General features: G+C 55.1%; 1 protein-coding gene across 4 annotated transcripts in view; it reads left to right on the top strand.

The window, feature by feature from the left end:
• TSPAN9 (tetraspanin 9) overlaps positions 1-25,509 on the top strand; it is a 195,771-nt gene extending 170,262 nt beyond the window's left edge. For all 4 annotated transcript variants that reach the window (XM_088801416.1, XM_088801424.1, XM_088801420.1 and 1 more), the window contains 6 exons: positions 17,573-17,764; positions 18,152-18,226; positions 19,410-19,511; positions 19,959-20,090; positions 20,442-20,525; positions 22,138-25,509. In XM_088801416.1, coding sequence (XP_088657542.1) covers positions 17,573-17,764; positions 18,152-18,226; positions 19,410-19,511; positions 19,959-20,090; positions 20,442-20,525; positions 22,138-22,209 — 657 coding nt within the window. In that variant the 3' untranslated portion in view covers positions 22,210-25,509. The remainder of the gene's footprint in view (positions 1-17,572; positions 17,765-18,151; positions 18,227-19,409; positions 19,512-19,958; positions 20,091-20,441; positions 20,526-22,137) is intronic.
• The last annotated feature ends 2,181 nt before the right edge of the window (positions 25,510-27,690 follow it).

Below are 27,690 nucleotides of genomic sequence, written 5' to 3'. Positions count from 1 at the left end.
TCACTCAAGTTGATTGTTATCCCTTCTTTTCCCCCCTCCCACTAAGACTGCAAAAGGGGAACCACTGGAAATTTGAACAAGGGCCATTCTGGCTGCTCTGTGAGAATGGGTTATAGAAGGGCAAGGGTGGCAGCTAGGAAAACAGAAAATGCTTGCAGAGGTTCAGAGAACAGACAGTGGTAGCAGTGGAGATGGAGAGAAATGGATGGACTGGACACAGAAGTTGGAGGGAGACCTGGTAGGACTTGCTGGTGGACGATGTGGGACGCGGAGAAGGGCAGAGTCGCTGGTGACTCGGGTTCTGTGGCGTGAGCATCAGCGTCTCTGTTGTGAAACTCTAAGTGTGAGATGCCTGTGAGGCATCCAAGTGGAGATAACGAGAAGGCAAGTGGATGCACGCGTCTTGAGCCCAGAGACAGGGCTTGTGGCCGATGGCAGTAAGGTGGAGCGGTCCCTCAGAACGCTCCGTGGTCCTGTGAGGTCCCAGCGCTGCTAGACACACACGTAGTTCTTGGCGTAGTTTGTGCTGTATGCTGACTATGGAAAGAAAGCACGACGATGGCGTAAGCCACGCAGAAGCACACAAGTAGGCCCTGTAATCACGTGCCTTGGGTGGGGATGGGGACGCAGCTGCATTTGATATGATGATATTTCTGTCCCACTGAAGAATCTGGATGCACTCGGTGCTCAGGGAGCTGGGGCCTGCCTGACCCTTATTGTCCTGTTCCCCAGGGTACCAGCTGGGTGCTGCACACAAGTTGTACCATCATAGTCCCATGCCGCTTGGCACTTGCCTGTGTGAAAACAGTTCAACTTGAAAAATATCTCCTGGGAGCCTGCTCTATGCGAGGCACTGTAGGGGGTGGAAACAAGCGTGACTTAGGCAGACCCAGCGAGGAATGAAGCGTGTCGGGCACGGTGTGTTAGGTGCCGTGAGGAAGGGGGCAGGTCAGAGGTGGTGCAGAGGTGGAAAGAAGGGCGGGGGCAGGTCATAGACCCTTCATGGGAAGGGTAGGCATGGCTGAGTAGTGGGGGTGGCGGGAGGGGCCCGGCTGGTGGGGGAAGAGCTGGAGGAGAGGCTGCAGGCCAAGGCGTAGGGTACATCAGAGGGCCGAGCACCCTGGATTGTAGGGGACAGCGGCATGCTGGTCATAGTGATGACCCCTGGGTCTCCAGTGAACACCAGGCTGAGGGGTTCCAGCCACACCTTGTGGGCTGCAAGAGCCCTGCAGGGGCTGGAAGAGGAGGCCTCAGTGCTTCAGGAGAGCACTTTTATTGTGGTGGTGACGAGAGTGGGGGATGCTTCCCAGTGTTTAAGCCAAAGAGAGGAGGCCACGAACTCCACTGTGGGGTGAGCGGACGAGGTGGATGCAGGGAGTTTGCAGGAACAGGGCTGGAGGATTTGAGACGGAGGAGATGCAGAAGGGTCACAATGATGACACTGAGAGTAAACATTTGTGATGTGAGGCCCTGTTCTTGTTCTAAGAGCCTTAGCAGTTTCATCCTACTTAATCCTCACAACAGCCTTGTAAGGTAAGTACTTACGTGTATTTGGGGCAGATAGCATTATTATCCCCATTTTACAGAGAAGGAGTCAGTGTCACAGAGGTCATCTGGCCCAAGTCTCCATTTGATAAGGGACAGAGCTGGGATTCAGAAGCCAGGCATTCCCTCCAGAGCCTCTGCTCTTAACTGCTAGCCGCAGAGCCAAGTTTCGCTTCCTGGCTGGGAGAATAGGTGGAGGAACAGGTCCCAAGATAGGGGACATGGTGGAGAAGCACATTTTCAGGAGACTCAACAGACACCGTGGTCCAGATGGCATTCTTTAGAGAATGTATGACACCATGGAAGATAAAATTACTGACTTTCTGTGCAAGCAAAGGGCCTCGGGCGTTGTGCGGCCTGAAAGGCAGTGTGGGCGCCTGGGTGCTGAGCTGTGACCATCGTGCTGGTGCGGCTGCTGCAGGCAGCAACATCCCCACCCGAGTCCTGCGTTCCCAGCCTTCAGTGTCCTGCCCACAGACCCGTGACGCGTTGCTCTGCAAGACAGATGAACCTCCGACATGGAATTATGTGCCCTCCCACAGCAGTGGTCCTGGCACTGGCTGCAGAAGCCGCAGAATCTGTAGGACTGTCTTAGAGGTTCACTTTTGCAAAAGAGGGCAGAGTTTTCCTGAAATGAAGCCAGCCACTAGCTCCCCTGAGCAGCTGGTGCCACGAATCTTAAAGGTTCCATCTCCAAGTAAAATTTTTTTTCTTTCTTTTAGTAACTTCTACTTCCAAAGATGCAAAGCTGCCAAGTGGATGGGGTGGCCTCTCTCTCTGTTAATTTGAGGGTGTCTGCTTTGTGGAAGCAGCACCCTAAATTTCCAGTCACTGTGTTATTTCTTCTATTTCTCTGACTCCTGTGTCAGCCTGTATCTCAGAAAGCACTCTTTTGAGAGCTTAAGGGAAGTGTGCAGCCGCAAAGTGCAAGCGTCTGCATTCCGCTGTGTCCTCAGCCCTCCCTGGTGACTGCTCTTTTTTTTCTTTTTCTGTTGAATAAGCAAAAGTAAGAGCAAATTTATTCCTCAGGATCTCGTATGAAAATGTGTAGTAATTGTTTCTTTTTGCTATTGTCAATATGTTTCTGTTCCATTCATTGAACTTTGTTCTCAGCTCCTCCTGCCAGCTCATAATTTAAAATATAGGTTATTTCCTCCTGTTTGTCCTTCATAAAATGGCATCATTTTCCCCTCCAGGTCTTATCATTGTGTGTGTGTGTGTGTGTGTGTCTGTGTATGTGTATGTATGGTGAATTTGGTGTGTATGTGTGTATGTGTGTGTGTGTGTATGGTGGATGTGGTGTGTATGTGTGTGTGTGTGTGTGTGTGTGTATGGTGGATGTGGTGTCTGTGTGTTTGGTGGATGTGGTGTGTGTGTGTATTTGGTGGATGTGTGTGTGTGTGTGGTGGATGTGGTGTGTGTGTGTGTTTGGTGGATGTGTGTATGGTGGATGTCTGTGTGTGTGTGTATGGTGGATGTGTGTGTGTGTGTATTTGGTGGATGTGGTGTGTGTGTGTTTGGTGGATGTGGTGTGTGTGTGTATTTGGTGGATGTGTGTGTGTGTGTGTGTGTGTGTGTATGGTGGGGGTGTGTGTGTGTATGGTGGATATGTGTGTGTGTGTGTGTGTGTGTGTATGGTGGATGTGTGTGTGTGTTTGGTGGATGTGTGTGTGTTTGGTGTATGGTGGATGTGTGTGTGTGTGTGTTTGGTGGATGTGTGTGTGTGTGTGTTTGGTGGATGTGTGTGTGTGTGTGTGTGTGTGTGTATGGTGGGGGTGTGTGTGTGTATGGTGGATATGTGTGTGTGTGTGTGTGTGTGTATGGTGGATGTGTGTGTGTGTTTGGTGGATGTGTGTGTGTTTGGTGTATGGTGGATGTGTGTGTGTGTGTGTATGGTGGATGTGTGTTTGGTGTATGGTGGATGTGTGTGTGTGTGTGTGTGTATGGTGGGTGTGTGTGTGTATGGTGGATGTGTGTGTGTGTTTGGTGGATGTGTGTGTGTGTATGGTGGATGTGTGTGTGTGTGTGTGTGTGTATGGTGGATGTGTGTGTGTGTGGTAGATGTGGTGTATGTGTGTGTGCATATGGTGGATGTGGTGTGTGTATGTGTGTGTGTGTGTGATGGATGTGGTGTGTGTGTGTGTGTGCATATGGTGGATGTGGTGTGTGTGTGTGTATGGTGTATGTGTGTGTGTGTCGTAGACGTGGTGTGTGTGTGTGTGCATATGGTGGATGTGGTGTGTGTGTCGTGCAGAAGGCAGGTGGGAGGTGAGGAGGGAAGGCCCTGGGATATGCTTTAGACTTAGGCCTCCCCAGTGGACTTGATCAAAGGCGTCACGTTCGTCTTCTCCTTCCAGGTATGGGAAGTGCCTGGACTCAGAAGTAATTGATTCCGATTTATATCCAGGTGGGGGTATAATTAGCAGTCCTGATTTCATGTCGGTGTGGCCTGCAACGTTGCCATCTGCTCCCTCTCTGGGTGTATTTCAATGGCGATCCTCAGGTGGGGTGCTGGATTGGCATCAGACAGTGCCCTCGACCGTAGCACCCTGAGGATGTCTCCTCTCTGAGCCTCCATTTCCTTACCTGAGGGATTTGGATCACGATGTCACCTCCCAGGTGGTGAGGGGAAATCTCAGGGCACTTTCAGGTTAGCTCAGGAAGGACCTGGCACTTTCCTTTCCTGCTCCCTCCCCTGAGAGAAGTGGGGCCACTCCTGGTGAGACAGGTGGCGGGTTCAGGCCTTCTACCCAGGTCGTGGGCACATCACTCAGCCTCTTCACCGCAAAGTGGACCAATTGCCATCCTCGCACCGATCTCACACAGCCAGGGCGAGAACTGAGCGGAAGTGAAATCCCAGGGCCTTGGGCCTGGTTGGGGTTTGGCATATTGTGAGGTTCCACCTTTTGTTTTACGGCAGGGAAACCGAGGCTCAGAGGAGTGAATGAGTCAACTTGCCCAAGGTTCCGGGCCGTTAGCATCACGTGGCCAGTGTGCGGTGCTGTTTGGGGTTCATCACGCCCTTCTGTCCATTAAGTCATAAACATATGCGGAGCCACACACCTCTCCATGTGTGGTAGGGGACGGACAGATGGCCCTTCTCCTGCCATATGCTCCGGCCTGTTTGTGAGCCTCAGGGACTGAAGGGGGTGTGCGCCATCGCACCAGGGTGGGAGGCACGCCTGTGGCTGAGCTGGAAACCTGCCTCGTGTCATAGTCCCACATCCCTTTGTCACGTGGGCTCACAGAGTCGATACCTGCCTGTTGATAGACAAGGGCCTCTCTGTGGCCAACTCTGAGCTTGGTGCCAGGGAAATGCAGAGAGGGGTGAAGGGAGCGCCTGTCCTGTGCAGCCATTGGCAGGCTGGACACACACCAGCAAAGGTTGGTACCCGCCAGGTGGAAGAGGCGTCTATGGCTGATGAGTGGTCAGATAGAGCCACCACAGACCGCGTGTTAGGTGGGGGTGGCCAGCCTGGAAGAGGAGGTGGGGTGTCGGTGGGGGCCTTGAAGGCCCTGGGTTGGATTGAGGAAGGTGAAAAGAGGAAGACTTTTGGGTTGTGAGAGATGCTGTGATCATGACATGGAGGCAGCGATGTGGAAAGTGCACCTGAGGGACCTGAAGCTTCGCAGAGAAGTGGGGGAGCTCTGTGCGACAACGCTTTTGTTGTAGAAGCTGCTCACTGGTGTCAGTGACTGGGCAGGCAAGTAAGTGTCTGATTAGATTTAGCTCGTCTAACACAGTGATCGGGATCGTTATTTTGGCCCAGTGCATCACTGAGACCTGACGCTACCTGTGACTGACACTTGCTAACGGGCCCCGAGGATGGAATGGGACCCGCGGGGCACAATGACTTCCCGAGCCCCCTCTCTGAGAAGCGCAGGTCCAGTGGGGCCCTTGGGGTCTAGGGAGAGGAGCTGGTGAGCCTGTCCTACTTTGGATTCACTGTGGTCCCTTCTGGGTCACAGAGCCACTTCTCGCCCACCCGCCTGCCTGCCTCAGTCCGCCTCCTCTGGAGCTGGCTTTCCACTTATCTTAATTTATTGATGAAAACTTGTTTTACGGTCCAGAGCACAGACGGCAGCAGCTCCCTGCCAAAAGAAAGCACGCTCACAAATCGGGAAAGTGAGCTGCCTCCCGGAGATGGGTGGCTGGGGAATGGGAGGAGGCAGAGTGAGTAAAGCATGTCTGGGCGGATGCATGCTGCACGGCCACGGAGGGGTGTGGGCTGGGGCTGGGAACAGCTGGGCCTCTCTCCAGCCACGGCCCCTGGCTTACAGGTGTTCCTCCTGCGCTCAGCACCCTGGGCAAGTGAGGACTGTACACCATAAATTCTAATAACGACGCCCATTTATGGCTTTGTCCAAGGCTCTGTGCTGGGAAGTTTATTTTCATGAATCTCATTTAGTCCCGAGTACAGCTCCATGTAGTAGGTACCATTAATCCGCCCATTGAAAAAACAAGCACTTGTTTTTGGAGAAGCTGCGCTGCAGGATCCCCCGGCTGGTAAATGAGGGTAGCGAGGGCTTGAACCTGCTCTACCTGCTTCCAGGGCCAGAGCTGCCCCAGCCTTTCTTGACACAGACACTCAGCACTGGCCCATGTGTCCTTCTGCGTGGTGGCTGCTGCTTTCTGCCTAGAACGGCTGGTCCAGTTGGCTGGGATGCCTGGCGTCTGGACCCCGTCTCCTGCTGCGTGTGTCCCTGTGGCCCCCAGGGCCAGCTCAGGGCAGGTCCCGCTGAGGCGCCTGCCGAGGCTGATGGCTGACGGGGCTGAGGAGCAGGTAGCAGCCAGGCCTCCCCTGTTGCTCCTGCTTTCCCAAAGTGGGACGTCTGTGAGTCGCCTCTGCGATTCCACTGATTTCCGTTTCCTGGTGGGTCAAATCTGGCTATTCCTTGTGTCCCTGCTCGCCACACAGGTTTATCACAGGCAGGAAGGAGACGAGGGCTCGGCTCCTGTGAGCTGCAACATTCTCATCTATGAAATGGGGTGACAGCTCATATGAGTCTGTTGGGACGGTGTGCCTGAGACAATGTATGTGAAAGTACTCTCCGGAAAAGTAATGCACAGGACTGTGATGGTTTCCTCAAGCTCCTCTGTTGTCTTGAAATGTCCACTGAGCTCCAAATGAGTTTATTTTCTTCTTTCTTGCTGTCTCTTGCAGAGGCATAGCCAACAGTTTTCACAACTCTGGTAAAATCAGTGATGTATGTACTACCTTGGCTGGGCTCTACCCCTCCCTCCCCACCAACATACATATGCGCGGACATGCACCCCTCCCCACAGACAACATGTCCTCCCCTAACGATGTGTCCTGTGCTTGCCCACCTTCTCTGCTCCTCAGTACTGCCCTTGCCACTGTCACAACCAGCCAGGCACCCGAGGCCGAGACCCTGCCCGCACTCCCAGCTGGGCTGTGCTTGCTTTGCGCCCTCACGCTGGACTGTGTTTCTGGGCTCCTGCACCCCTGGGCACCCATTTGTACCTCCTTCAGCTCAGACTATGCTAGAAAGATGTTGAAAAATGTTTAATAAAGTGAGATTCGGGATTTGTTTTCTTAGGTCTGTAATAGGCACAGAGAGGTTACAATCACAGGGTTTGGAATCACAGCAAACTGGATTAAAATCTTGGGTCTGCCGACTCCACATGTGAGTTTAGACAACATACTGAACCTCCAATCCTTTAGTGTTGCCTTTTGCAAGGTGGGGGAAAAAATAGTAACTACCATGTGTGGTTTTTGTGGAAAGGGCTTGGCACAGTTCCTGGCATGTAATTTGGGCCCAGTAAGTGCCAGTTTCATCGTCACCAGTGCCCTCATCCCCACTGCACCACCAGCACCATGATTATCTCCACCACAGCTTTGCTTTCCTGCTCTCCTCGCCTGCAAGTGGGCTGCCAGGCCGCGGAGCCTTACTCACACCCCTCACACCATGGCTCATCTTCCTTTCCGCAAGTAGGGACATATCTAGGTGACACCTTTCCAGCTTATTTGGGACGACCTAGATCTAAGCAGTGGAGCATGGTGGGTCAGCACATGGTTTCTGCAGCCAGGTTGCCCGTGTTCTTTCACCACTGAACCTCTATTATCTCATCTCTAAAACGAGGACAAAAATAATCTGCCAAGCCCGCCGTTGGGTTGGGAGGATTAAATGGGGCAGAAGAGGCAGAGCTCTCAGGACGCGCTGGCCCGTGGTCGGTGCTCACGAGTGCTGGTGCTTTCCTGTGTCCTGCAGCACAGCACGGGGGCGTTAAGACGGGAGGTGGGCCGCGGCGGTAGGGGCGCGGAGGCTCCTCCGGTGGCGTGCTCTGTGACCTTACAGCTTCATCTGGCGGGACTGCGCACAGGCAGCTTTCAGCAGTAACCGAATTGCGGGACGCATGTCAAATAGTAGAGGGTGGGCTGTGGTCTCCCGGTTCTCCCCCGAGGGCGAAGAGATGGGCAGAGCTTGGCACAGGGAGGGGAGGAAGCTCAGGCTGTCACAGCTACTGAGACCATCTCTGACAGAGAGACCTGAACTTAACTGGCCTGTGCCCCCCACAAGGCACGTCAGAAACGCCAAATCCTGGCGTGGGTGGACGCGGCTCCCGGCCGGCAGTATAAATAATCGGTGCTGGGCATAGGCTCCCTAGAGAGAAGGCCAGTCACGTGTTGGCCACGTCCAAGGGCTGTAGCAAAGGTACGTGTGGGTGGCTGTCCTGGGGCCAGAGATGCACCTGGTTGTCAGCCATAGTCTTTTCTCATATCTCTGTGTGTAATTACAGAGTGTGATTTGCTAACCTTGAGCCGTAGAAGATCGTCCTCATTCCATTATTAAAGGGCCTCCATTCTGGGATGGGCGGAACGGAGGCAGCCTCCCTGAGGAGAGGCACCCGGCAATGGATGGATTTTCACTCTGACTTTTCTTCACCTTCAGGGGAGCCTCCTTTCCTCAATCAGGGAGAATGGGCCCCACCTCCCCGCGTTCTGTAGGGTGAGTTGTAGTCTTGCAGATCATTGGAGCTCTTTGCCAGAAAGAGGTGATGTGAATTCACGGTATCCTTGTCCTGTCCCCTCGTATTTTCTAAGAAGCTTGAATAATAGTACAATACCTCGTAGATATTTATATTCTGAGGAGCACAGAGTGCTCGGTAGGCACAATCCTGTTCGTCCTGTCTGTGTCCCCGCAGTCCCCGCGTGCTGTGGGTGCTTCTCCCGCCTGAGTCTGCTTGTGGAGAAAGGGCTCAGGAAGGCCGAGTGGCTCACGGGGCTGCACAGCACATGCCTGTCCCCGGGCTCCCGGTGCTGCAATCTGCGCTGTTGACAGCGCTGTCTCCCAGGGAAGCCCAGGTGGCCTCCGTGTCAATGTGATCCTTGCAGGTGGGTTTCTGAAGCCCATGTCTGCCTCCCACGGCAGCCCCGGCTTCACGTAGTACTCTGTGCTTTGATGCTGTCAGAAATGTCTTTCTCCCCAGATGCACAAAGTAAAATGAGTGCAGGAAGGAAAAAAATAAGCTGGTGATTGGAAAAGCCTTTCTGCAGACTCCTCTGACAAGCCGTTCTGGGTCCGCGGCGTCTTCCCTCCCAATTTCCAGTGACCTTGGGAGTTCAGACGGTGCCTCACTCTGTGGTCCCAGGCTGTCTCCCCATGGCTCCTCCCTGGGCCCAGGAGCCGGGCAGCCATGGCTGGTGTGGGCACAGGCCGGGAGAGCTGTACGCCTGTGTACCACCCCCATCACCTCGGCATAAGGAGCACCCTTCTAGCACGGCATCCTGCCTGAGAGTTACTGGCATGGGTGGCCTGAGGCTCCAAGCTGTGTCCTGTTGAGTGTTGACAAGTTCTGGAGTTTGGGGAAAAGCAAATCCAAGGGTCATCCTCCCCCACTCTCCCAGCAAAGGGCAGTCCTCCGGCGAGGTCAGGGAACGGAACCTGCAGCGGAGCCAGGACAGCAGACCGGCAGCCTCCCTCTTGGGAAGTTCTTCCCGTGCCTGCCCCCGCCCCTTCAGCCTTTCAGCCCATTTCCTCTGTGTGTTCCTGAACAGAGACGGGAAACAGCTGTGTGCTTACCCGTGGATGCTCTGTCCACGTCCTTGCGCAGAATCTCTTGTCAGGGCCTCCACCCTCCTGTTGCCAGCAATGAGCCTGAGAACGCTGGGTTACAAGTGCTCCCCTGTGTCCCTTCTTCCCTCCACCCACCCCCACCCCACCTGGGCCTGGAATGTGCTTGACTGGGAAGAAAGTGCAGTCCTGCCACTTTGCAAGGCCTGGCCCAGAAGGGCTGCGGCGGTGGCGTGAATCGATGTTTATGGACTGGTGAACGATCACTCCTTCTTTACAAGGCTGGCAGGTACTTTGTATCATCTGCTGCTCTTTGGCACCCCAGCCACACATCATTCTGAGGTGGCCAGGTGCTGGCATCTGAGAAAGTTGATCTGGGACCTGCTGTCACATTTGAGGAGTCCTGATGGCCTGGGAACTGGGGTGCAGGTGGAGGTGGGGGAGGTGAGTGGCCTTTCTCCCAGACAGGAAGGGTTATGGAGACAGGAATTGAAAAGGCTGTGTCAGGAGAGCACAGGTGGGCACCCCCTCTGCTCCCCACGTCTAGTCCTTGACCCTTGCTCTCCAGGCATCAGCTCTGTTGGGGACTGGGCACCCCTGCCCTGGCCTTTGAAGCCCAGGGGCAGACCCAGATTCTCCCTGTCCCCAGAGTTGTGTCACCCTGGATCCCACAGATGCCTTGACTAGAGTGAGCCCCTGGCAAGGCAGATGTCCTCCGTGTGGAGGCCAGGCCAGCGCTCCAGCAAAGCCAACCTCCTCTCCCCACCCACCCCATCCCGCCCCGCTGGGATCAGGGGACACCAGGTCCTTTGGGTAGCCCACTGGGGCCAGCGCTGCTGGGGACCGCTGTCTCAGAGCCTCAAATGGGATCCCCCTCACCATGCATTCTCATCCCCATGGACTTTTTAGAGTTTTAGGCTGTAAGAGGTATTGTAACGGGACCCACTCTCAACAGATGGGGTGTTCTGGTGAATTGGGGCGGGAGGGTTACCGTGTTCTCAATGTTCCTACAAAGTTCGCTGGAGAGAATTGGACTCTGGAAACATGGGATTTAAGAGCTCTATTAACCTCTGAGACTTGCAGCTCCCAAACACATCCCTTACGTTTGGCCATGTTGAAGTGCTCTCCCCTCGACCCATCTTAGATAGGAAATAACCTCATTCTGCAGTCATCAAAATGGAACTGGGTTTTTGATATGCAAATTATGTAATGGTTATTTGGAGGAAAATTCACCTCAGAAATATGGGTGTGAGCTCCCTATCACCTATGCAAGCTGGTGATATTGGGGACTGCGAAGTTGTGAAGAAACTGGAGGTTTTGAGAGAGTGTGGGATCAAAAAAAGAATGACCGAGGAATCATGCGGTTTGGCTTTAAATTATGCACAAACTCACTGTGAGCCAAAATTGTGCTGTGGCTGCCAGCCAAGCCATTGAAGGCTTAGGCTGGATTACTAGAAATATAGAGCTCAGAATGTAGGAGGGGAGAGTGGTATCTTTTTACTGTACTCTGGTCTCTACATAGCTGTAATCTAACTTTCAGTTAAGGACAGAGAGTAGCAGGGGAGGGTAACTCAGAGGTGAAAGATCTAAAAGCCCTTTAATAGGCCAGGAGAAGACTTGGGAAAGAATGTTTGCTACCAGCCTTTAAATATCTAAAGGTCTGTCATACTTGTTCTGGCTGCGCTTCTTGGGAAAAACAAGGACCGAGGCATGTTAGGCACAGGAAAGTAGATTCTTGAATTAATAAGAAAGAATTCTTGACCAATTAGAGTTGTGCAGAAATGGCATGGAGCATAGTGTGGATGGTGAGTGCTAGGACCCTGGGGGGTGCTCAAGCAGAGGCCCAATGGCCTGAGGCCAGCAGCAGCTCCCATGGGGAGACTTCTCACTAAGTGGCCACCTCCCGCTCAGTGCTCTGATCCTCCTCCCCGCTGGTGACTTTGGCAAAGACAGCTTTGGGATTCTGTCCCGCACTTTCCTTTCGCTCCCTGTATAATTAGAATTAGAAGCGTTGTCTGAGACCCCCCCACACACACACACACCTTTTATAGGTGTGCCGATGAATGAGCTGCAGGAGCGCCTGGGAGGCAAGTGGCCTGCGTCTGAAATGTAAAGCAGCACCCCACTCCAGCACTGACGTATTGTCCTTTGTCCCAGTGATGAAGTTCTTGTCAGGCCGCTTCTCCGGGGCTAGGCAGGATCATTACTAGCCGCATGTCAGGCTGTGAAATTGAAGTCACTTTGGGTTTCTTTTTTATTCCCCACATCCACTAATTTATTAAATGCCATTAAACATTGCGCTTGCTCTGGCTCACAGAGAGCATTGGAGAAAAGCTCCTGCAAAGCAAAGAGGGGATGAGGCTGGGTGGGGGGGCCAGGGGCCAGGTTGGGGGATTCTGTGGGGACAAATAAGGCAGCAGGATGGAAATAGCCAGAGGGTGTGAAGGGCTCTGAGGGGGCCTGGGGCAGGTGGAGCAGGGGACCTACAGGCCAGTGAGGGGCGAGGGTGGGTGAATTGGGGGTAACTTGGGGCACTGGGGGTTTTAGAAGTGGGGAAGAAGAGATGCATGGGTGGCTTCTTTTTCAGGTGTGTTTGTGTGTCTGGGTCTGGTCCTGTCCCCAGGATGTGGCCTGCTCAGGCCCTTCCCGTCTGTCCATCCGTCCAACAAATATTTATGTAGCTGGCTCTGGGCCCTCCGGCGGAAGAGAAATGGCTGGGCCATGAACCTGGCCCTGGAAGTGCTGGTATTTTAATGAGGGTGGGCAGCAGGCCACACAGGGGGCTGGGCAGATCCCCGAGGTGCTCAGCTCTGGGTGCAGCCCCGACCCAGTAGGTCAGCCCCGGGGAGGGCCACCCCCACATGGGAGAGGCTGTGGGCAGTTATGCGGGGACACCGGGAGTGGCTGTCCTTGAGCTATAAGCAGTGTGCCAGTGGGCATGGACATTCAAGAGGGAAGTTGGTTTGAAGGGGAAATTATGGGCTTTGCCCCAGAGAAATGGGATGCCTGCATGAAAAATACATGAGGATACATGGCAGACGCATATATTAAAACTACAAATCAATATGTTCAAACTGAAGATGGGGAAAAATGCCATGGGGATATTGGCTAATTGCACAGCCTTCATAAATGAGACAAGTCTGGAGTGCTTGTTCACTACCCGGCCATGGCCTCCTGGGCCTCAGCTTACTTGTGATGCACCTGGTGGATGGGCCCAGGGGTGACGGCAGCTGCTGAGGTGGCCCTCCGAAGGGCCCAGACAGGAGAGCCTGCAGGAAGGAGACCCAGAGGCATTGCCGAGCGTGAGGCACTGTTCATGGCTGTGGGTATTTAGCAATGAACAAAACAGACCCAAATCCCAGCCCTAGTAGAGATCAAGGCCATGGGCAAATGGAACTTGTTTTCTCAAGTTTTGATGGGATTTATGTGGAGCCCTGAATTGAAAATATTCAGAAATGCCCTCGTTTGTTGGAGGGAGGGAGTAAAGGGTCAGGGAGGTTGATAGTCAGGTGGTCCCTGGGCCAGCCCCTGCTTGAAGAGGGGTGCCCACGAGGCCGGCTGGTGACTCTGGTCAGTTGGTGCTAGCGTGGGCTGGGTCCTGGCCCCTGAGTCACCGTGCCTCGCCCGGTCTCTTCCTGCCTTAGGCTGACTGTAGCTCGGTCATCTCAGCTGAGACAACCCTCCAGTTTTGGAAGGGAATTTTCCTGAATGCCACCAGCTAAGCTCTCTGGCACTGAGGTTTGGCTGTGCCGCTGCAGGCCTTGTCTCCTTCTTGTGCTTGGCGTCCTCCGCATGGGTAGCTCCCCCTCTGGTCCTCCCCTCTCCCATTCCTGCCTTGCCCCCTGCTCTGCCCACAGAGATTGCCCTCCTGCTCAGCAAAACTTCTGCTGGCAGCTCCTCCCTCCTGCCCATTGCCACGTACCAGACATTGGCCTCTTCCCTGCTCCTGCCCCAGCCCTCCCCGGCTCCCCAGATAGTCTTCCCAGCTCTTTTCTCCTCTCACGTTGTGCTGACCCTCTCAGAGCCAGGAGCTGCCCCACCCTTGGAGGGAACACACCAGGTTTTTCCTCTGATGGTGTTTCAGGGAGTTGAGAGCCAGAGGGTGGACACCTGCCGTGGGGTGGGGCTACAGCAGGGTTTCTGAACCTGCACTAACATTTGGGGCTGGATAGTTCTTTATTGTAGGGGCTGCCCTATGTATCACCCCTGACCTCTACTCACGAAGACGCCAGTAGCACTCCCCTCCCTGTGTGGTGTCAACCCAAAATGTCTCTAGACAGGGCCAGGTGTTCCCAGGGGAGCAAAGTTGCTCCTGGTTGAGAACCACTGGACTAGGAGATGAAAGCATCATGTCTCAGGCTTGGCTAAACCAGTGCTGGAATGGACCTGAGAAATTCTCTAGTCCAAACCCCACATTTTAAAGGAAATTGGGCCTCAGAGAGCTAAAGAATCTCAAGGTCACAGAGGGGAGCAGCATGATGAAAGAGGCATTTTAGAAAAAGGATTCAGATGGCTCAATGCAGGCTGGGCTGAAAAACAGGCCAGAGGCAGGGAGGGGAGCGTAGGGGATCTGGGTGTGAGACGGGGGCTAAGGCGGAGGTCTTGGTGCCTTTCTCCTGGGGCTGGGGCTCAGGGCACACTCACAGCCTCCTTGGAGTGGCAGTGTGGAAGGGACTCTGTTCCAAATGCCAGGAAACCAGCTTCTGAGCCCATCCTGGCAGTGTGACAGCCGCAGTGTCCTTATTTGTAAACTTAGGGCCTGAGGTTTGTGTTTTCTTCTGCCTGGAGGCTCTGCTGGTTCTGGGTCGTCTGAGATGGGAGCACGTTGTCCATCTCAGCAGATTCCTGAGCGTGGAAGAGTGGCAGTGGCGTGTGCAGTAGCGTCTCGTGGCGCTGTACAAGCCTCATTCATTTGGCAGACACTGTGTGTGATGCTTTTCCCCTTACCCCAGGCTTAGGTGCAGGCTGTCGGGAGGGCTGCCCCACCTGGAGGCAGCAGATCCCCTGGGATCTAGCCTGGGGCATGGTGAGGACCTCTCGCTAGAAATGAAGAGGGAAGCAGGGGACAGGGCAACAGCCTCCTTCTCTTAAGGCGATGGAGGGAGTCTCCTGGTGGGTCTTTGGGAAGCTTGACCAAATCAAAGAACATGCGATACAAAGCCAGAGAAGCAATTCTAAGACAAGTGAGCAGCGCCTGGAGCTTCTGAACTGTTGAGGTTTTCTCAGATGGAGGCTCGTTGAACTCACATCAATGTCCCCCAGAAGGGAAATGGAGAATGGAGGAACAGAGGGACCCCGCCAGGCCTACTCCCAGTGAGAACTGGCTTTTGAGGAAAGCTGTACTCTCTGGGGAGGGTCCCAGGGGACCCTGGTGTCTCCAGCTGCAGGGTGGTGGTGGCATCCTGCAGCACTAGGGGCCCAAGGCCCGTTCCTTCAGTAGGTTCCTCTACCTGTAGTGAGTGACCCGGCAGCAGCGGGTTTTCCTTACGCATTCCAGGTTCTGGCTTTTAGAGCCACAAATCTTCAACATGAAGATCATGAATTTCCATGGTATGATTAATGAAAGAAAAATTGAGCCGGCAGCATAGTAGAAACTGATCAGATTGAAGAAAGTCAGTGACAAGTTGGATGAAAGTTTCAGTGCCTCACTGGCAAACTCGGAGCTTCTGACCTGGCATGGAGCGCCACCTAGTGGTTGCAGGGGGTCATTCCCCGCAGCAAAGCTTAGAGATGCCCCTTTGGGTGGATGGGTGATCTGGGCTAGTGTGCCCACACCTTGGGGGCCTTGTCCTAGTGCCACCTGGGGCTGCTGCAGGGTGTCGGAAGTTCAGGACACCTCTCCACAGTGTGGGGGACCCAGGCAGCTGCTCCACTTACCTAACTCCATCCCTCCCCCTGCTGCTCCACCAACAGTCTGGTTTAGTAATACGTGGGAATATCCTCTCTTCTTTTGTCATGCCCAGTCTGGGCCACCTTTGTTCCCCATTTATCAAAGTCCTAATCATTCATTGAAGCCCAGCAAACCCTGTCAATACTACCTTCCAAATGTACCTGCAATCAGACCATTTCCAACCCCTCCTGTACCCACTTGGTGTGCGTCGTCGCCAGCCTGGTCCAGGTGGGAGCCTGCGCACTGGTCCCTGGCTCCCCGCTTTGCCCTCTGTGGTCTGCTCTCCGAATAGCAGCCAGAGTATTCTGTTGAGAACATAAATAACGTCACTCCCCCACTCTGGAAGCTTCCCATCCCACTAAGCACCCACATTTTCTTTCCCGATGCCTGCGAGGTCCTGTCTCATCTACCCTGTGCCACCCCACCCCGCCTGCGGGTCCCCTACCACTTGTCACCTCCTTCACACTGTTGGAGCCACGTGGGCACCTTGCTTCTCTGTGGCTGTTCAGGCTCATTCCTACCTCGGGGCTTTTGCGCCTGCTGTACACCCCTCCCCCAGGCATTTTGACGCTCACTTCCCCTGCTCAGGTGCCACCTTTCCGAGAGGTCTTCCCTGACCACTCTGTTCCCAGTTACTTTCTAACTCCTTACCCATCGTTACTTTTCTTCACAGTACATACCAGAACCCCAAATTCCATACGTTTCTCATGTAACACCGGTGTCTTGTATGGGATTCCCTCCATGAGGGCCGGGCTTTTACGGGTGCTGTTTACTGGCTCCTCAGTGCTCAGAAGGGGGCCCGGCTTATTAATAGGGGCTCGGTTTGGGTGTGCCGGCTCCCTGTCCTCACTGCTACATCCGTGTCTCCTCTCTGAGCGAGAGCAGCTTGAGGGCAGGCCTGGCTTGCTTCCTGGGGGTCACACACAGCTCCCGGAGCATAGGAAGTGCTCAATGAGTACCTTTCAGCCAGAGCCTGGTATTGGCCACCCGTTCCCCGTGCTTGCTTCCTCTTAAATTCTTACTATAATCTAGAAGGTGGGTAGGTGCTGTTATTCTCATCTGGCATAAAAGGAGTTTGCAAGGTCGCCCAACTAGGACAAGCTGAAGCTGGGGTCAGGTCCACGTCTGGGCCTCCCCAGCCCTTACGTCTGCACTTTCACCCTGCATGGAATGTTCTTGCCCTCTGCCTGCCCCACGTCCACCAGCTTTGAGGGGCTGCCTCCTCCAATTGGCATCTTGGACCAGGACAGTGACGGTCTCTTCTGAACTCCTGTGCCATTTATTTGGCAGCAGTATGTACTGCCCAGGGTGGGTGCTGCATTTCCATTGCTCCCGTCCAGCCTGAGCAGAGGCCCGGGGAAGGCAGGTCTCTGAAGTGTTTGTAGCTGTTCTAGCACAGGACACTGCGTGCTGCAGGTACTCAGTAAATATCGGAGGACTGATTGATTGGCTCCTCAGACTCAGCAAACTTCCTCTGAGCTGCTGGGGTCGGGTGTCAGCTACATCAAGCATAAAATAAGGCAGATGTGGAGATTTGCAGCCAAATGAAACCGAAGCTTCCCCAGGTGAAGCCAGTGGTGTCAGTGGCCCAGTGGACAAATGGCCCTTCTGGTCAGGGTAGCAGGTCACAGGCCCTGAAAGGTCTGGCTCTGAGGAACGGGACTCCGAGATCCTCTTTCTGGCTCTTGCTTCCCCGTGACCACCGTGTGTCCCTCGCCCTGGGCTCCTTCCTGACCTCCAGGGCTTCTCCTCCACCAAGTGGAAAAACGGCAACTACTCATATGCATCTAGGACCTGCAGTATTTGTCACATGATTTTGCCTGTGTCTTATTTAATTTGATCCTCAGAGTGACCCTATGGGGTCCGTGAAGCTAGTATAACCCCATTTGCCAGGTGGGGAGACTGAGACACATAGAGAATAAAAGCATTTGTCTGGGTCACACAACTGACATGATTTGAGGGCGTGGCCATATCTGACCAGTAGCCTAGTTCTCACCCTTTCTGTGTCTCAGAGTTGTGGTTGAGGATGTGGAGTCATTTGAGTTCCATGGCGACGGATGCAAGAGCAGTGCCGTCTAACAGGCTTTCCTTTCTCTCCAGCTCTGTGGCTGTGGGCTGCTTGGAGTGGGCATTTGGCTCTCCGTGTCCCAAGGCAACTTTGCCACCTTCTCCCCCAGCTTCCCCTCGCTGTCTGCAGCCAACCTGGTCATCGCCATGGGCACCATTGTCATGGTGACGGGCTTCCTCGGCTGCCTGGGGGCCATCAAGGAAAACAAGTGCCTCCTCCTCAGTGTAAGTTGGACCTCGTATTCCCAACCTTCTGAACTCTGGATCACCCTGCATTTGGGCCACAGAGACAGGCAGGGCTTGGGGACATCAGCTAGCTAACTGAGCCCAGGGAAATTGCTTCTAGAATGTTCTTTGTCTAGCCACACCCCTCTTCCTCATGATTGGCTAGCCCTGCCTTAGTTATCCCTCCCATCCCTTGATAGCCTATCTACTTTGTCTCCCTCCTCTACCTCTCTGGGTTTCCTCAGGAGTAGTAGGTGACCTCTCCTATATCTGAGAAGCCCTGTGTAGGTGCTCCCTCACCCTGCCTCCCTGCCATCCTTCTTGTTTGTACTCCATCCCTGGCCATGGCCACCACCATGTACCCACACCTGGACCTTCTCTTTCCAGTTTTTCATCGTCCTGTTGATCATCCTCCTAGCAGAGCTGATCTTACTTATCCTCTTCTTTGTCTACATGGACAAGGTAAGCCTTATGTGAAGGGAGGGGCTCATGGAATTTCAGTACCCTTGGGATTGGGTCAGGCTGGGGCAAGTCAGAGGAAAAGTGCTGACAGGTAGTGCTGGTGAGAAAGAGCGAATGGAACCAGGAGAACTAGGTGGGTGCAGCATGGGGAAGGTGAGTTTGGGATGGTTTACTACCTTGTGTACCTTAGGAAGTAGAGTCCTGTAAGTCACACAGGGATGCAATGGACTGCCTCTGCATTAGTGAGCTCCCCATCACTGGGAGCATTCAAGCATTCTTGTGTTCGCCTCTTGGAGAAGGGATTCAGACCTCACTAGATGGTTGGACTGGGTGATTTGAGGATAACTAATGGGAAACATGGAGGAACTTTGCAGGTGACACCATGAGTAGGGCTAACAGTGGAAGGTAGCTATATTTCCTTTTCCAGAGACCTCTGAGGACCGTGGGGTTCAGGAGGATGGTGGGGGGTCCCTTGGCAACCTCTCCAGACTAGAGAGTTCCCAGTTACATTGGAGATCTTCTTACTGGTACTACCAAAGCTGACTGGCCAAGCACGCAGTGTCCCAGGGCTTAGAAGGCTCTATGGGGGTGCTGTACCCAGAGACTAAGTAGCTGTTTGTTCCTTGGATTCTTGAAGTACTTGCCCAGGCCACATTGAAAGGCAGAGTCACTACTGGGATTAGAAACAGTAATCCTTTTGCATTTATGAAAGGGAAGAAATAATAATATTGAGAGGGCACTCTGTGCCAGCCCTGTTCTTGGCTCTTTATAAAAATTGGTTCCTTTAATTCTCACAACAACCCTAGAGATAGATGTTATTATTCTAATATATTGCAGATAAAGCAGAGGCAAGAGAGAAGTTACTTGCTAACGAGAGATGGACCTAAGATAAAAATGACTAGTCTGCCACCGTCTGGTTCCCAGAGTGTGTTTTGACAGGGGCAGCATGGGGGAAGATGTTGTGGGTGGGGTGACAAGGTGGCCTCTGTGTGGCCGGTCTCTTTGTCTCTGAGTGTTACGGCCCCGACCTGCAGAGTTTAGCTGTCTTGGGAGTCAGCGGGTGCAGGCTGAGCCTCCCCTGCCCCAGCAGAGCCCACTCCCAGGGCTGTCTCCCAGTCTGCAGGAGCCAGCAGGCCTAAGGGACCTGGTCCCAGCCACCCTGTGTGTCGCCCCAACCTGACAGGTGAATGAGAATGCCAAGAAGGATCTGAAGGAAGGCCTCCTGCTGTACAACACAGAGAACAACGTGGGGCTGAAGAACGCTTGGAACATCATCCAGGCCGAGGTGAGGGGTCGGGCAGCTCTGCGCTCTGCACACACATGTGCCGCCTGCTCACGGCTCAGGCCAGGAGGCTCTGATTCTACAAAGAAAACAAGTCATACAGCCCACACACTCCATGGTCAGCCCTGGGGAGGGGCTGGCAGTCAGCGTGGGACAGTCCACCAAGCACAGAACCAGCGGTGCTGGCGAGGAACGGAGGGCCGAGCACGCCTACCCCATGTCCAGTGCCCAGCCCTGAGGGACAGGCAGCATTCCCATCTCCCGGCTCTGGCCTCCAGGAAGGAGCTAGCACTCGCGGCTGAGGCCAAAAGAAGGAGCAAAAGGAACACCTTTGTCTCCTCCCCTGAACTCCAGGGTGGCAGCATAGTGGGGCTGGGTTGGCCTGGGCAGGAGAAGGCCCTGAGGAGGCTGGTGGGCTGTGGCGAGTGACCCTGTCGTCCCCACCCACAGATGCGCTGCTGTGGCGTCACCGACTACACAGACTGGTACCCAGTGCTTGGTGAGAATGCGGTCCCCGACCGGTGCTGCATGGAGAACTCCCAGGGCTGTGGGCGCAACAGCACCACCCCCCTGTGGAAGACGGTGAGGCCTGGGCCCTGCCCCTGTCCTGCTCCCGGGAGCCTGTGCGGTGGATGGGCTGGCAGGAGGACACCAAGGAATTGGCTTACGGAGGGTGGGGGGCACACAGGGCTGAAGCCACAGGCAGGGGAAAATGGGGGACCTGGACCCGTGGGAGCGCGAGGGGGTGGGAGGTAGAGTGGGGTCTGAGGCCGTGCAGTGGGGCCTCGTGGGTGGAACCATGGGTGGGACAGGGCCTGCTCAACGGCAGGAGGACCAGGTGAGGGTGAGGGAGGGACAGGACGAAGGGTAGGGATGGGGGCTGAAGGGACGCGTCCTCACACCGGGCCTTAACCTGTGGTCCTCCCTCCCTAGGGCTGCTATGAGAAGGTGAAGATGTGGTTTGATGACAACAAGCATGTGCTGGGCATGGTGGGAATGTGCGTCCTTATCATGCAGGTGAGCGGGCTTCCGAGCCTCTGGGAAACACCCCCACCCCCACCCCGGGGTTAAATCACTGCCCCAGGCAGCCTGGCGGCCCTGAGCTTACCTGCTCTGCCCTGCCCCGCGGGCACCATGGAGCACTGCTTCCTCGCATTCCGTTCCGTTTGAGCCTTGGGCCTGGTGCTGGCGTTGCATGGAGCCCTGTGTGGGTTTGCTCGTAAACACACCTGTCCCCACTCCATACGGACCTTTACCTGGGACTGAACTGAAGGAAACCCAAGTCCTCAGTAATGATGGTGATAGGGGCTCATGGGCCAGATCGCTAGGTATCTGTGACCTGGGCCCCTGGCTTAGGTTCTGTGCCTGAATTTCTCCACATCAGTATGATGGCACGATCGTCGTGCTACTTGTTAGCCTGAAGCGAGTTTAATATGCCTACCATAGGGCAGAGAGCAGGACCAGGCACACAGGAAGTGCTCCATCAATGTTAGCTGTAATTAGCAAGCACTTAATGGCAGTTATTCTTTGTAAGCCTAGCACAGATGATGGAGAGAGAAGCGGAGGGGATCCCTGCCTCCCGCCTTGAAATTGAGGCTGACACAGCTGGCTGGGAGCAAGAGCTCCCAGACCTTTCTGGAGATGAGCATTTCCTGGGCTCCCTGCTGTGCCCACTTATGCATGGCTCTGCTCCCTGGTGAGCCTGATTCCTCTCGGACCACTTGAACTTGGCTGGTTGGTCCATGGGAAGGCGGTCGGTCAACATCCTGCATGAAGTTATCTTTCTTACCCTCCGCTGCTGGGCCTGGGTCCTGACCATGTCTGATCTATCCTAGCGCTTGCAAGCTTAGCAGGCGAGCCCACTGTCCTTGTTGCAGAGCTCTGAGGTGGGATGCGCTCATGGAGGGAGATGCTGTTTCGTATGGAGAACAGGGCTCACGTCAGGTCTGCCTGTGGTCAGGCCTGGACCTGGACCAGAGCCGGGCTCGCCAGCCAGTCTCGTCCATTTATGCCTAAACCTTCAGGGCAAGAGCTATGAGAGGCACACAGTGTCTCTGCTCTACAGCCTGTGTGCGTGGCCCACTATCTGTGGTGAGTGGGGCCACAGGCCGGCCTCCCCCTGCCTCTGACACTGCTCTGGCCCCACCCCCTTCTAGGATTCAGGAGTTGAGGGAACACAAATGAGCATTAATGTCGTCCTCAGCATAGCATCATGGTAAGACACGTCTGCTCCGCTCAAAGACATCACGTCACGTATTCCACAACCAAACAGAAATGACTCAGAGCATGGTTTTTCATGTTCCTGCCACCTTCCTCTCCTGCTCCTCACTTCCTGATTGGCTGCCACTTAGGGCCAGTCCTCTGTGCATTCAGGCCTCACCACAGCGCTTCAAAATAGGCAGGTTACCACACCTTGGAGAGGTTCGCTGACATTCTGTACAGATAGCAATGAGGGGCCGAGCGCATCTGTGCGCCCTGAGCTCGTCCCAGGCGCCTTCCGCTGCTTACCATTGTCTTCATTCCACCAGCGTTTTTCCAGCACGAGTGGTTGTAAGGCTCGTTCTGGGTGGACCATGTCAGAGCCCAGTCGCAGGGCTTTTGTCTAAGGCCCTTTCCCCATGTCTTTCAGATTCTGGGCATGGCCTTCTCCATGACCCTCTTCCAGCACATCCACCGGACTGGGAAGAAGTATGATGCCTGAGCGTCTGGCGGGAGCCCCAGCCCCCACGTGGACACTGCCAGGGAAGGAGATTTGAGCTTTGTGTTGCCTGCCCGCACTCCAGACTGCTGAGCCCTGCCCACCGCCCCCAGCCGCCCTCCCCACCCACCTGCCTCAGCCTTCTTGGGGTGCAGGACCAGGGAGGAGGAGGTGTGGAGACCTTGGGGTGCTGGGGCGCCTGGGTTCCTGCATCTGTGTATTTGCCAAAGAAGACAGGGTGGGCCAGGGGACGTGCTCCAGGAGACCCAGCACTGATGCGTGCCTGCCCTGCCCTTCCTCTCACGGACACCGTCCCGCGTGGGGGTGCAGCAGACGCTCCCTCCTGGTAGAGACTGCCCAGCGGAGGCCATCCTGGAGGAGAGGGGGAGAGACCGCCTCTGGCCAAGGCCCCGGGGAGAACCTTGCCCAGGCTTTTTATACCTTACAGTGTAACTTTTTTATTTTATTTTACTCTGATTATGATTATTCAGGAATATTATCTCAGATAAGTTTAGGGTTAGCTTTCTGATTTATAACTTTTTACTGCGTTGATTTCTGTAACGGTTTGATTTTTTTTTTTTTTTTCTGAGGGTGGGAGATGGGTGGGGAGAAAGGACGTCTGTAGGTTACAATCAGGACAAACCACTGTGCAACCCTCAGGAGGCTCTCGGGTGGGATACGCCAGCCTGCATTCGGAAAGCACTGAAAGGAAGGCCCGGTCAGGACTGCTGTCTGGCCCGGTGTCTGTGGCACAGAAGCCTGGAAGAGGAGGTGAAATGGAGGAGCAGGAAGCAACGTGGGGCGGCCTGCACGGAGCGGTGTGTTTGCTAATGCTGGTGCAAGAGGCCAGAGCAGGGGGCTGGCGAAGTGCTTTGCCAGGAACCTGGCTGGAGCCATCGTGGGTCCTTACACTTCACTGATGAGCAGTTGTTCTTTTTTCCCTTCTTCCTCCTCCTGCCCTCTGCTGGCATGGAGGCTCCCCCTTCCCTCCCAACCCCCGTGCGGGCCTTCCCGCATCTGGTTCTGCAAACCCCAGTGATTTCACAGACATTCCTGCTAGAAGCTCGGACACATACCTCTCTAGCTCAGCTGCTGCTCACGTTCTCACATTGCTTCTGGAAGGGGAAGCAGTCCTTACGTTTTGCTGCTCAGACAGTGGCAGAGGATCCATGACAGCCAGGAGGGGTGGGTGGAAATGGTGCCCACGGTCATTCCAGGCCGATTCACCAGGCTGCTGATTCCCAGCTGGGAGGGAGGGAGAGATGTCCATCTGGGTCCCAGGACCCCCCTTTCCTTCCTCGGGGTTCGCAGATGCTGGGATGGGTGGCAATCACATCCTCTATGACCCCAAGGAAAAGTATGTAAAACTGAGAGAGGCCAGACTGCATCCTGTTATGTAGCCCCAGGGTGAGAGCAGGCTGAGTTGGGACTTTGGAGGTGAGCAGGCGGGTGAGCATTTGCCTGTAGCGGGGCACCCCACCAGAATGTTTGCTGGTCTATGCTGGCGTTTTGCAGTTAAAGAAAACAGTCAAGAATTCATGGGATGGACTTGAAAAGTCTCCCCACAAGCTAGCTAGGATCCGATGCACTTCTCCAGGTGGGGCCTCGCGTGGAGCGGCTGCCTTTTCCCACCACCATTTGACTTGATAGCTTGGTTTCCCTCTGGCCCATGTCTCCTCTCCAGCCCCCACCTGTCTGCTCCAAGAGCTGAGACCTGGCCACCCAGCCAGCTCCTCCATTCACTTTAAGTGCAGTGCGGTCGCGACCAGGAGCAGCGAGCTTTAGGTGAGCTCAGGAGTCTCGTTTCTGCAGGGTGAGGAGTAGAGTGGCCTGTGTGGGTGGGCAGACTGAAGCTGCCTCCCTCCCTGCACTGGGGCACTGTGCTGATGGGAAAGCTGGGAAGATGGGGCCTTGGGGCGAGGATGGGCAGGCACACATCTGAGCAAAACTGCCTTCTGGGTCCTCTGGCCCGTCTTTCTGGTAAGGAGCTTCAGCCACCTACCAGGGAAACCTAACCTGCAGAGCTCAGCACAGACACACATGCCACCATGCCACCGAGGAGAGACACTCAGCAAAGAAGCATTCAAGGTGCACAGTGGGACCGAGTGCGTAATGAGTTTATGCTGGGGGGGAGGGGCAGGTTTGTTTATGCCTATCAATGCAATTTTTAATTTTTGTTAACATCAACAGCAAAAGCCTAGCACCTTGGGGAGGGGGTGTAGCCTCCCTGGCCATCTTGTTTCTGGAGCTGCAGGGGCATTGTCTGGCCCTGGAGCCCTTGCCACAGTCACCCTCCTCTTGCCAGCCCCCCACCTCATCCATCTGTTTGCAGAGCCTTGCCCACAGTTCCCAAACTGCCTTCTTGCCTCCCCTGTACTTGGTTCCATCACCTGGCAGAGTCCACTCTGGGCAGAAGGTGCCGTGCATGGGCCAGGGGTGCTCTGCAAGCGCCTTGCCCGGCCTGCACAGTGGTCGCCACCCTGCACAGAAGGTTCACCCATGGCTGCTCAACAAAGTCAGAGTTTCATCAGGTCTGACGCAGGCAGTTTATAGACCTGACTCAGAAGGTCAAGGTCTTGTAGACGACTTCAAGGGGATGCCTGCCGTGGCCTCTCTGCAGCCATCTCGCAGGGGAGGTGGGTGAACGGGCTGAGAACTCCTGGGGGGCTGCAGCAGGTGTCGGGGCACAAGTCTCCACCTGCACCCCAGCTGGAGTACTGTCAGCCCACTCCCTGTAGGCATGGGCCTGCGTCTTGGGCTCTCACTCTGGAAAGGCTGCTGAACCCGCCCAGATGCTCACAGATATTCTGGTCGAACTTGGAATGAGGTCGCCATCCCTCCTTTAGTGGCCAAAGAGCAGTCCAGATGGACGGAAATGACTGTCCCCGGCTCTCCAGCCCCCTGCCCACCCACTGGTGGAGGTGCTAACTAGCAGGGACCTGGCACAGGGTGGGAGCTGGGGCCAGGTGTGTGGGGTCTGCTCTGTTTGGCGGCCCTTCAGCGTCCAGACCCTTGTGTTCCTGTTCTAACCCCCTCCACTCCCCCCAGTGAGGCAATAGTCAGGGCAGGGCCTGGCCCCCTGCCCTGAAAGGGCGCTCTGAGGGCGAGGCTTTGGGGCTGGGGGCCACACCCTGCCTAGCCCTGGGGGGCAGCCCGGTAGGGCAGGGGAGCCCTGTTTGTTTCAAATGCACTTTTCTGCTTGCAATGCCGTGTCTGCGTTTCTTTCATCCTGGTCCTGGCTTTGTTGAACACCATGTTTTTAGCATGTTTTTAAATAAAAACTGATAATGTGTCAAAAGCACAGACAGGCTGTCTCTTTGTGGTGTGTTTGTTCACTCAGTCATGATGTGACTTCATGTCATGGTTGGTGTGAGGGATCCGGGGGGGTCACGCACCAGACCTATCCTTGGTCCACAGTCAGAAACCCATCTCCCCTTCTCAGACCCAGGTTACAGATCGGGGTGTGTGGGGGAGGCGTCCCCTCTGGGTGACTGAGGAATCCTAACCCCCCCCTTTGCCTGGTGACCTGATGCAGGCTTGGTCAGGGGCCAGTCCAAGTGGCCCAAGCCCTCTGTATGAGAGGCCAGCTGCCACCTGCATGTTTGTAGCCTCTCACAGACCACCAGTCTTGTGGGCCAGGCCCATAGTGGGCTGGGAGAGGGGCAAGTATTGTCATTCATGGCTTCTTGTGGGGCTAGGGGCTGTCAGTCCCCTGATGTTCCTGGAGTTCACTTACTGTCTCTTCTAGGATTGGGGACCTTGCAATGTGACTTGCCCAGGCTACACTCTTAGGTGGCTCTGAGATGGCCTCAAAGTGGGCACAGAAACACCAAGCCACTATGAGATGGTCAGCGGGGAAGGAAGGAGGCACTGAAAACCAGGTGAGCCCACTGATTTTGCCACCTCACATCAGGAGACGCCCCCCAGTGTCCTTGGTTGGGGATCTGCTCTGTGTGTTTTCCTCGGCTGCCATAGTCACAGTGACAAGCTCAGATGTCACCCTGCACTACTTCATGTACCCGGCTGGGGGCTTGGGGGCAGGAGTGAAGGGTGAATGTGCAGCGTGGGTGTGATGGTAGCGGGAGGGCATCTCTAAGCCCCAACGTGAGTGCAGGTCTGGGTCCCTCTCTCCTCAAAGGAGAGGCCGGCTTGGCAATTTCCCCAGAGCACCATCCTTTGGGGTCTCATCCTGTAGCTTGTGTCCCAGAGCCTCCAAGGCTTTGCAGAGGATGGAGTCTGAGGTGACCCTCTGTCAAAGGTCCAGTAGGACTGGGGTCCCTAGAGCCTCCATAAGTAGATTTACCAGAGGGGCCCTGGTGGCCGAGGCGCCAGGAGTGCGTCAGGCCTGAGGGGTGGGTGATTCGCCATCATCCCCTGAGGACCAACCAAGTCCGAGGAATGTGGGTGGCAGCCACTTCCTCTCTGCCTGTCCTTGCTTTCACTCCTGTCCCCCAGCCTGAGGACACACCTGGGATGGCTCCCTGGGTCCCCGTGCTGTCTGCTTCTGCGAAATCCATTGGCTCCCAGGGTACTGGAATGCACTGACCTTTCTATTACCATTGGTCAGATGAGCTAAGCTGTGAAAGGCAGGCCACTGGCCGGGCAGGAGAGGAGATGTCCATGTGAGGACAGAGCTAGGCGTATATTTTCCCTGGGGAATGCTAATGACTAGGCTAGGGCCTTCGGGAATGGGTTCTGGGCTCTACAAAATGCGGGATGGCCCTGAGGGCCCCTCCCTTGCTCTCCCATTCTTGTATGAGGTGATGGGAGAGCCGCCTCCCATCGACACTCAGCAAAGGGCAAACGAGAAAGCATGGTTAGCGAGCCGCAGCCAAACAGACTTGGTGTGGGTATAAGAACTCCCTCCAAACAGCCCACCCGGAGCTTCCAGGGACAAGGCATTTATCTCTCCTTGCATACTGACTGCCCAGCAGCTTGAATATGGTGGTGAGCAGCCCAGGCCCACTCCCTGTGCTCACCAGCGGGGCCACAGAGGAGAAAGGAGGATTGCAGCTCAGGGCTGTGATAGCGACAACACTGGGTGGGAGAGGCACTGACCCCAACTCAGGGAGGGCGAGGCCCCCCAGGAGGTGATGCTGAAGCTGAGAGCCCAGGACAGGAGGAGTTCGCCTGGCAAATAGTGGAAGGAGGTAGGTCCTGTTGATGTCATTGGGGCTGGCATGCAGCAGGTGAAGGGGGTGTCTGGAGAGAGTGGTGGCCGGCAGATGACGAGTTGGTGAGCCAGGTCAAAGAGTCCGCACTTTAAGCTAAGAGCAGTGGGAGTTGCTGAGAGGCACGAAGCCCACCCAGTGTGACCGCTCGGGTCTGCCCTTGAGTACCGTCCCTCTGGCTGTGGAGTGGAGAATAGGTTAGAAGTGACAGGGTGGGTGCAGGATCAAGGAGAGGCTGCTCCAGTGATATACGTGAGAGATGATGGAGCGCCAAGGGGACGGGGGAGAAAAACAAAACAAAAGATTGGAGAGA

The sequence above is a fragment of the Rhinolophus sinicus genome, chromosome 1 (genome assembly GCF_057876585.1).
Source record: "Rhinolophus sinicus isolate RSI-liver-muscle chromosome 1, RSI-T2T, whole genome shotgun sequence".
NCBI classification, from domain to species: Eukaryota; Metazoa; Chordata; class Mammalia; order Chiroptera; family Rhinolophidae; genus Rhinolophus; species Rhinolophus sinicus.
The sequence above is the reverse complement of the archived record's forward strand: the minus strand, read 5'-3'. Positions and strand labels throughout refer to the sequence as shown.